Raw genomic sequence first — 9697 nt, 5'->3', positions numbered from 1 at the left:
TATATAGATGAGCACTTGCATCGCCATTGTATACAAGGCTCCTGAACAAGTGATGGTAATGGGATCAGTATAGTTGGGTACCCAATGGTCAAGTACCCATCTATACTAATGGGCTGAAGGGCCTGTTTCTGTGCTGTATGATTCCATGACTCCCTGTGATTTCTTGCATTGCCTTCAATTTTAAGCACGTAACATTGGATCGTATGTGAAGTATGGTTCATACATGAATTGGTTGAACATTGGTTCACACACATGAATCATGTAACATTGGGTCACTTTTAAGAATACACTGGTTGACATAAGCACTCAGAAGGGTTACGTGTCTGGGTCCAGTTTTGTGTCGATTACTGATTTCAGGAAATAAATAGATGTCAACACAAAAGATTTGCATTTGCATAGCCCCCCTCACATCCTTGGTCTTACCGGAGATGTTTGCAGTCAAGAACATCTGATATTTAGCCACTGTTATACAGCTGGAAATATACAAAGGGTATATTGTCATTACCGGATTAAAAATAATGTTTATAAAGACAAAAGACAGGACAATTTCATCATCGGTACATGAGAATGTTTATTTGTTGCAGGGGAAGTTGAGGATCTGGAGACCACTCACACATGTGGCGGAGGCTGTACTTTAATATTTCACCCAGCCATCAATTCCATACAAATTCAACCCAAACTTCAGCCTGTGGGAAGGTGTGTCTTCAGAACCAGGATAGGATGGGAGGATGGGGAGTCATTTCACCTTCATCACTTGGGTGGATCCTGGCGATGCAAATTGTTAATCTGGTGTATAATCTGCCATGTTCTCCTTAAAAACTTGCTGGGTTTTACAATGAGCTACTCCACCAGATGCTGTCTAAGCTGCTGAAAGTAAAATTGACCTCCCCTCGTTATAGTGTACAACTGGAAATTTAACTGATTGGTGAGGGCTGTTTAGAACTGAGCATTGGTGCTGGTCTTGGTGTCAGGTTGGAATCTCCCAGTGTGTCTGCAGTAGTGGCCACACTCTGCGCGAACCTTGTCCTCTGTAGTCCGTTGGTCAAAGCCTTTCATTGATGTTCCTCACACTGTCTAAAGGAACCAGGGCCCATGCTTTTCTCTGTGAAGCTCAATAGGCTCTATACCTTCAGTAACAGCAGTCCGATAGCCAGTATCAGTGGTGCAGAAAGGAAAGCTAGTCCGCGCCGAACAATCAGCTGTTTCACTGTTAACGTTTCTTGAACAGGGCTAGCACTCGTCTTTGGGGCAGAGGTTTCCTCTCTCGGTTGTCCCATGGTATCTTCCACTGGACTAACATCAATGACTGCAATGTTTCCTGAACACACTCCTGTAAAGCAAGTTGAAATATTATAACATGGAACATAGAACAGTCCAGCACAGGAACAGGCCCTTCAGCCCAGTGCTGTGCCAAACTAATTAAGCTAATGACACCTAATCCCTCCTGCCTGCACATAGTCCATATCCCTCCATTCTCTGCTCATTCATGTGCCTGTCTAAAAGCCTCTTGAACACCTCTTTCGTATCTGCCTCCACCACCACCTCTGGCAGCACATTCCAGGCACCCACCACTCTGCGTAAAAGACTTGCCCCACACATCTCCCCCAAACTTTCTCCTTCTCACCTTAACTGCATGCTACCCTGGGAAAAAGATGCCCACTCAGTACTCTATCTATGCCTCTCATAGTTTTATAAACTTCTATCCGGTCTCCTCTCAGCCTCCACTGCTCCAGAGAAAACATTTGGACAGGGACATGGATTATAAATTCAATATTACACCAGGAAGCTAAGAGGTAGCTTTAGCAACCCTATAATCCTTAAGGAGATCCGACACGCAAAAAAGGAAAATGGTTCAGAGATAATTACACAATCCCATTTTGTTCTCTGACACCCATCAAGAACATCTCCCCACTGAGCGCTCGGCTTAGTAGCTTAGGTGATGTGGTACTTGATTGCTGGAAAGGCTAAAAGTCCAATAATTATCCATATATCAAATACTAACAATCCGAAACTTGCTCACATCTCTTGTAAACTTTCTTTCCTTAAATGTTTCTAAGTCTACTTATAAAATGAAAGCCTACTGGGTTGTATTTATATCCTCCCACCACTGGAGGTGCTACAGTGCAACCAGGAGCAGGAAGGTGCCATTGCAGTGGGACAGATTTGGAAAAGTGGTTTCCATTTTATGTGTTAATATGAGACTTAACATAGTGATATATAAATGGGGAGAAAAGCACAATATCAAAGGGTTTGGATGAGGAAAGAGTTGAAGGAGAAAATTGCAGTGCTATGTGAGACGTGCAAGGGAATGGAACTAATTGGATTGCTCTTTTCAAAGGGATAGTACAGGTAAGATGGGTCTAATGGCCTCCTTACTTGCTACAATTTTATATCTATAATGTCAGGAATTAATTACATTTGCTTTCTTGGTTGCAAGGAATGATGTATTTGGATAACCCAATGAAGGGATACATTTTAAAAATATCTTCACTCTGCTGAGTAATTAATGGAAATGGCTACAAAGGAAAAAAGGCAAATTCAGTAACGTTCTGTAATGATTTTTATCTGCTGTTTCATGACTTCACATTAAATTCCTGAAAATATCTTTAAGTTAGATCACACAGCATCTGTACTCCCGTGGTAAAAGAGCATGCCACACTGACTTCCTATGAGTTAGCTAATTACCTCTTGAAATATGGGGGGGTTGCTGTCTAATATGGGACTATAGATAACCCTAAACCAAATGCCACCCATACACAATGATAAAAGATGTTATAAAAGGTTTCCTCTTGTTTCTTTGTAATTAATATAATTAAAAGTTGGCATAAACTTCGCACCTGTCAAAATGTCTTCAGTTTGACTTCCTGAAGCCCTGTGGGAGGAGTTCACATCTTTCTTCACGCCTGCATTAACCAGAGCCTTCAAACGAACCACACAGACAACTTCAGTAACGTGTAAGCATGGGTCTAGGAGAGGGAACAGTCTCTGTGTGATGGAAGACCTTGTTACACAGCTCTGCTCGCCTCCCACTGGGTCCTGAGTTGCTGGTGTGTGCTGGGGGTTTAGCCCTGCTCACCAACACCGAGGAATGTCTCTTAGGTCAGGGAGAGGGAGTAGGAGAGAGAGGGTCTGGGTCAGTGAGAAGGAGTGGGAGAGAGAGGGTCTGGGTCAATGAGACAGGGGCTGAGACAGTCTGAGGGGGAGTGGGAGAGAGAGGGTCTGGGTCAGTGAGGGGGAGTGGGAGAGAGATGGTCTGGGTCAGTGAGTGGGAGAGACAGGGGCTGGGACAAGTCTAAATTGTGTTCAAACCCAGGTGCCACTCTGTTATATACCGAGTTTCATTCTAAGTTTGCCGACAACAGGAGGACCCATTAGTTAACAGGAAAATAATGCACAACTTATCACTTGGAGATGCAACAAGGTAACTTGGAGACAATGAAATAAACTCCAGGGGAATTTCCATCTTTGATTCCCCAGTTAGTGAACTCCTGATCCCAGACATCTCCAGATCGAAATGGACACTGAGTCCAGGCCCACCATTTTGTCATTGGGTGTTGGGTAACTTGGTGCTGCAGTAACCCTGAGGCTGCCTTGGTTCCCGCCAGATGGCTGGATGACCAATGACGTGGGAGCCAGAAGGTAAGCTCACCCTGGGAGCCGCGCAGTGTGTGAGAAGGAAGGGAGGAAGGGAGAAACACTGAGTATTGTCCAACTTTGTTTCATACCTGATCCGATGCCTCATTCCAGTTTAACTTGTAAATCACTACTTGAAAGAAAACGAATTGTATGGCAGTACAGCTCATCAGCCCCAACCAAAAGCCTGCAACGTGACAAGAGTGCTGTCAGTGCACGTCAATATAATCAAATATTCCTCTCCCCAAACATTTTCCCAGAAGTATTTCTTCTGGCTGTTCCCAATGTAAGTGGGAGAGGCAGTGCCCTCCCCAACCTCTGAGTCACAAAGGTGGTGTGGGAATAGACACCAGCCAGTGGCGACAGGTCAAAATCCCGGAAAGTAGTCGAGCCTCCAGAAGAAAATAAAGAAGTACGCAATAAGATAATCTGAAGACCACGTGACCGTTCCCCTTTCTCTCTTCTACCTACTGGGAGAAGATACAGGAGCTTGAAAGCCTCAAGAACAGCTTCTTCCCCACTGCTATCAGGGTCCTGAACCAATCACCTCTTTCATATCCCCTTCCCGGTGGAGCTGCCATATTCTTGAACCCTTAATTCTATCTCTACTGTTATTGCCACTTTAGCATTTCTTTTTGCACAACCTCAGTTTACACCACTATGCACCATTCTGCTGTTTTGTACTCACTGCTGTATTTAACATTACCACGTACACTGTTTACTCTGTGAGCTTCATATGAGCAAGAAATTTCATTGCACCCTGGTGTATACAACAACAAACTGAATCTGACTCTGAACACAAGAGACTGCGGAAGCTGGAATCTGGAGTAAAATTAAAACAGAACGTTGGAAGAACTCAGTGGGTCAAGCAGCATCTGTGGAGATAAAAGGTGTACGTCGACGTTTCGGGTCGAGACCCTTCACCAGGACTGGGAGGGAAGAGCAGTGTGTAGCATCGCGAGGGAAGGGGGTGGTGGGTGACAGGTGGGACCAGGTAGGGAGGGGATAATAGGCAGATGGAGCCAGGTGGGGGCCTGGTATAATTTCCTACCCAATATTCCAAGTTTTCCAGCAAACATCAAGGAGATTCCAATAGGAAACCCGATCAGATAAAATCCAACAAAGTTAGCGACAGCACCCAGCTTCTGTTTCCCTGCCCCTCTCAACACTCCGGCACTCACGCACTGTGTAAAAGGCAAAGAAAACAACATCCAGTTACTGTGGCATCACTCAGGGCTTGGGAGCATAACAATGAATTAACCACACTGATGGAGCAAGAGCTGGAGTATGGATATGGAGTTAAGTCCTCTCAAAGAAAGCGGGGAATAAATCTGTTTTCTTTTTAAAAGGTTTTCTCACTTCGGACGGCTCAGTGGCGCAGCTGGGAAAGCTGCTGCCTCACAGCTCCAGAGACCTGGGTTTAATCTTGTCCTCTGGCGCTGCCTGTGTGGAGTTTGCACGCTCTCCGTGACCACACGAGTTTTCCCAGGTGCTCCAGTTCCCTCCCACTTCCCACAGACAAGCGGGTCGGTAGGTTAATTGGCCGCTGTGAATAGCCCCTACGGCATCGGTATGTGGGAGGAGTTGTAGAATCTGGGTGTGGGGGGGGGGTTGGTTGATGGGAATGTGGGGAGAATAAACTGGGATTAGTGTAGGATTAGTGTAAATGAGTCAATACATATCTGGTACAACTCATTAACCATGTTAATGAAACCTTTGCATGCTCATAAAAACCCACCTACTTCACTCTATACCTAGATGTGACTCCAGACCCACTGATGAAGTCAATTTTTTAATTGGCCCCCACCCCCCAGAAAATAGAAAACAGGAAACTCAAGGGCCAATTTGCAAATGTCAACAAATGCATTCCAGGATTAAAAAATTAAAACAGTTTATTTGGTCTTCTTTAAGCTAAGGACCACGGGGGAAATGTTAAGATGGGAAAATGGATGTTGTCTATAGATCAGCCATGATCCAGCTGAATGGTGGGGCTGAATGGCCTCCTCTTGTGTCTGCATTTTCTACAGTATGAAGCTTCTGGCTGTTAGCTGACTGACCAGCGGTTCCGATGGTGTGAGTTGGAAAGAATGGATTGGCTTTCTTGTTGCGCTTCCTGTGAGTTCCCAGCTAAGCAGAGGCAGGCCGGTTTAGTAGTTGGATGGGAGACCTCACACAATGGGCTCACTGCCTGGGGAAATGGAGGATCCAACGCCAGGACCTAATTCAATAAGGACCTTAGTTGCATTGCTTAGGTTAAGCAGACTAATAATGTAAGTGAGGACAGTCTAAAGGTGAATTCACAGGGCAGAGATGTAAGCAAGAGTAGGTCATTCAGCTCCTTGAACCTGCTCTACCATTCAATAAGATAGTAGCTGATCTTTTACCTCAATGCCACTGAGCTGCTCTGACCCCATATCTCTTAATTCCTCAGACTAGATGTTCCATCTGGAATCAACCAGAAGAATAAAGGCAACCAAGGGATATAAGACTGTAAGGTATAGGAGCAGAATTGGGCCATTCAGCCCATCGAGTCTGCTCTGCATGGCTGAATCAACATGGCTGATTTTCTTTTCAACCGCATTCTCCCCGAAACCCTTAACTGCTTTACCAATCAAGAACCTATCAATCTCTGCCTTAAATACACTCAATGACTTGGCCTCCACAACCCCCTGTGGCAACGAATTCCACAGATTCATCACCCTCTGGCTCAAGAAATTCCTCTTCATCTCAGTTTTAAAGGGACGTCCCTTTATTTTGAGGCTGTGCCCTTGGATCCTAGACTCTCCTGCTGATGGAGACAGCCTCTCTCACTAATGAATCCTTCTAGTATCCGGTATGTTTCAATGAGATCTCCCTCTCATCCTTCAGAACTCCATTGAGTACAGGCCCAGAGACATCAAATGATATGGAACAGTGATGTGATATTCAAGGCATGGTGTGACTTCCCTGGGAAATAAGCAATGGAATGTCAATTTGTGAGTACGGTGACATCTATTCCCAGTGGGTACAGGTGTACTGAAAGAGAAAAGCTTGACAAACAATGCTGAATTCCACCTTATTTCTTCGGAACAAATAGCAAAAATTCCAAAAGCTTTTGCTGAAAAACTCACAGTAATGGCATCAAAGAGCTGATGAATAATGACCAAAGGTAATATATCTGCAACCAGCAAAATAATCTCTCTGTAAAAAGGGAAGAGAAACATGTCTAAGAAACCCTCAGATCATTTTGAAATCGTTTGGCTAGGAGTTAAGTTTTTTGAAGTTTGAAGAACTTTTTGTTTTAACCTAACTTGTCAGAGGTGAAGACATAGCCGAGCACATGGCTGACCGTTCTCAGTATCACACAAGTCACCAATGCACAGAACCCTGTTCAATTGAAAGCAAAATGATTACTTGTGGTTTGGTGAATAAATAACTTTGGCCAAGTAATTACCAGTAGTATTGGTATTGGTTAATTATAGTCACATGTACCAAAATACAGTGAAAAGCTTTTGTTTGCATCCCATCCAGACAGATCATGCCATACATTGAGGTAAAACAGAAAACAGAATGCAGAATATAGTGTTACAGTTACAGAGAAAGTGCAGTGCAGGCAGACAATAAGGTGCAAAGGCCACGACGAGGTAGATTGAGAGATCAAGAGTTCACCTTCTAGCGTATGAGAGGTTCATTCAAGAGTCTGATAACAGTGGGCTAGAAGCTATCCTTGAACCTGGTGGTACATGCTCTCAAGCTTTTGTATCTCCTGGCTGATGGGAGAGGGGAGAAGGGAAAATGACCAGGGTGGGAGGGGTCCTTGATTACGTTGGCTGCTTTCGCAAGGCAGTGGAACATGTTGACAGAGTCAATGGAGGGGAGGTTTGTGTGACGGCCAGGGCTGCGCTCACAACTCTCTTCAGTTTCTTGCGGTCACTGGCAGGGCAGTTGCCATACCAAGCCGTGATGCATCTGGATAGGACGCTTCCTGTGGTGCATCGATAAAGATTGGTGAGAGTCATGGGGGACATGCCAAATTCCCTCAGCCTTCTGTGGAAGTAGAAGCACTGGTGTGCTTTCTAGTTCCAGGCAACCTGCTTAAAATAAAGCATCAATTCCTAATCTTGTCTTTTTCCCACCATGCCTTATCCAGGCTTTCACTTCGGTGTAGTACTCAGGGAGTGCTACTCAGTCTGATGTGCTCTCTTTGAGATGAGGCAATAAACTGGGGCCTCAAATGCCCCTTCGGGAGGATATCAAAGAGCCTACAACAATGTTATGGTCAATATTTAAAACCCGTTCCTCTCACAAGCCTATACCCTCTTACTTTCATACCCCTACCATGGGAAAAGGTAGGGGTATCTTATATAACTTTACCAGGTCACCCCACAGCCTCCTTCACTCCAGGGAAAACAAGCCCATCCTTCCCAATCTCTTCCCCATAACTGAAGTCCTCCAATCCAGGCAACATCCCAGTGAATCTCCTCCTTACTCTCTCCAGCACAGCGACATCCTTCCTATAGCGCAGTGGCCGGAACTGCACACTAGTCCATCAGCTCGAACATTATGCTAGGTATCCTTGTGAGGTGAGGGGAGAGGAGAGGTAGATAGAGTGAGAGCAGTGTTCTTGAATTCATGGCCAGATAGCGTGGTGGACTGCAGACAAAGGACTCACCAGTGCAGCACAGAGCAACTCTCGCCAAGTTTTTAGCCTGCTGTGGACTCCTGGCACCTAGTGCATTCCCCACATGAACACTGGCAGACACACTAAACCCCAGAGGGATCTGTTAGAGAAAAAGTACACAAGACCTGAAGTGGTGCAACACTGGGCAGAATTGTATTGGTATTGGTATTGGTTTATTATTGTCACTTGTACCGAGGTACAGTGAAAAACTTGTCTTGCATACTGATCGTACAGGTTAATTCATTACACAGTGCATACATTGAGTTAGTACAGAGTGCATTGATATAGTACAGGGTAAAAACAATAACAGTACAAAGTGTCACAGCTACAGAGAAAGTGCAGTGCAATAAGGTGCAAGGTCACAACAAGGTAGATCGTGAGGTCAGAGTCCATCTCACTGTATAAGGGAACCATTCAATAGTCTTATCACAGTGGGATAGAAGCTGTCCTTAAGTCTGGTCATACAGAAACAGGCCCTTCAGCCCAGCTCATCCATGCTGGCTTCAATAATCCACACAAGCCTCCAACATCATCGCCACCTGACCAACTTAACCTTCTGTTCCTTTCAGTTTAGGTGCTGGAATGCTTCTCACATACAATGCAACACATTTGGCCCATCAAGTCTGCATTGACGCTTTGGTAGAAATAGTTCCTCTTTGCTACCCTTTCCCTGCAGATATTTTCCTGTCAACTATTCATCCCCTTCATTATAGGAAGTTCCTACAAAATCTGCTTCGACTGCCCTATCAGGCAGTGTGTTCCATGGTCACAGTAACTCACTGTAGAGGAGAAATTTAGCCACAAGTTTTGGCACCCATTGTAACTAGGTGTTGTCTGACCACTGACCCTTCCACCAGTGGAAGGTTTCTCCTCACTTACCCACTTACAACAACACAGGATCAAATCCCTTAACTTTCTCTGCTCCGTAGAGGACAACATCAGCTTTTTTGGTCATTCCTCATAACTGGAGTCCTTCCACACTGGAACCATCCCAGCAAATCTGCTCTGCACCCCCTCATAGAGTCATACAGCACAGAAACAGGCCCTTTGGCCCAACTCGTCCATGCTGACCAACGTGCCTACCTGAGCTAGTCCCATTTGCCTGCATTTAGCATATATCCCTCTAAACTTTCCTATCATGTACCTGTCCAAATGTCTTTTTTAAATGTTGTAATTGCACCCGCCTCTACCACTTCCTCTGGCAGCTCGTTCTATGTACCCACTGCCCTCTGTGTTAAAAACGGCCCTCAGGTCCCCTTTTAATCTTTCCCCTCTCACCTTAAGCCTGTGGTCTCAGGTTTAGACTCCCCTACCCTGGGAAAAATACTCTGACCATCCACCTTATCGATACTCCTCATGATCTTATAAACACCTGTAAGGTCACCCCTCAGCCTCCTTCGCTCC

General features: G+C 45.1%; 1 protein-coding gene across 3 annotated transcripts in view; it reads right to left on the bottom strand.

Annotated features, from left to right (window-relative positions):
• Window positions 1-340: 340 nt before the first annotated feature.
• The window catches only part of LOC127581327 (multidrug and toxin extrusion protein 1-like), a 37012-nt gene continuing 27655 nt past the window's right edge, over window positions 341-9697 (bottom strand). Inside the window, exons 11-17 of one of the 3 annotated variants that reach the window (XM_052035631.1) lie at window positions 8285-8393; window positions 6924-6999; window positions 6744-6813; window positions 4685-4817; window positions 3726-3820; window positions 2838-2919; window positions 342-1330 (exon numbers count right to left, since the gene is read on the bottom strand). In XM_052035631.1, the coding sequence (XP_051891591.1) occupies window positions 1122-1330; window positions 2838-2919; window positions 3726-3820; window positions 4685-4817; window positions 6744-6813; window positions 6924-6999; window positions 8285-8393 (774 nt within the window). In that variant the 3' untranslated portion in view covers window positions 342-1121. Of the gene's footprint in view, window positions 1331-2837; window positions 2920-3725; window positions 3821-4684; window positions 4818-6743; window positions 6814-6923; window positions 7000-8284; window positions 8394-9697 lie in introns of all 3 variants that reach the window. The other 2 variants (XM_052035634.1, XM_052035633.1) reach the window with 2 other exon arrangements.

This window comes from Pristis pectinata, chromosome 21 (genome assembly GCF_009764475.1).
Source record: "Pristis pectinata isolate sPriPec2 chromosome 21, sPriPec2.1.pri, whole genome shotgun sequence".
In the NCBI taxonomy this organism is placed as follows: domain Eukaryota; kingdom Metazoa; phylum Chordata; class Chondrichthyes; order Rhinopristiformes; family Pristidae; genus Pristis; species Pristis pectinata.
Note: the sequence above shows the minus strand (reverse complement) of the source record. Positions and strands in the feature narration are given on the sequence as shown.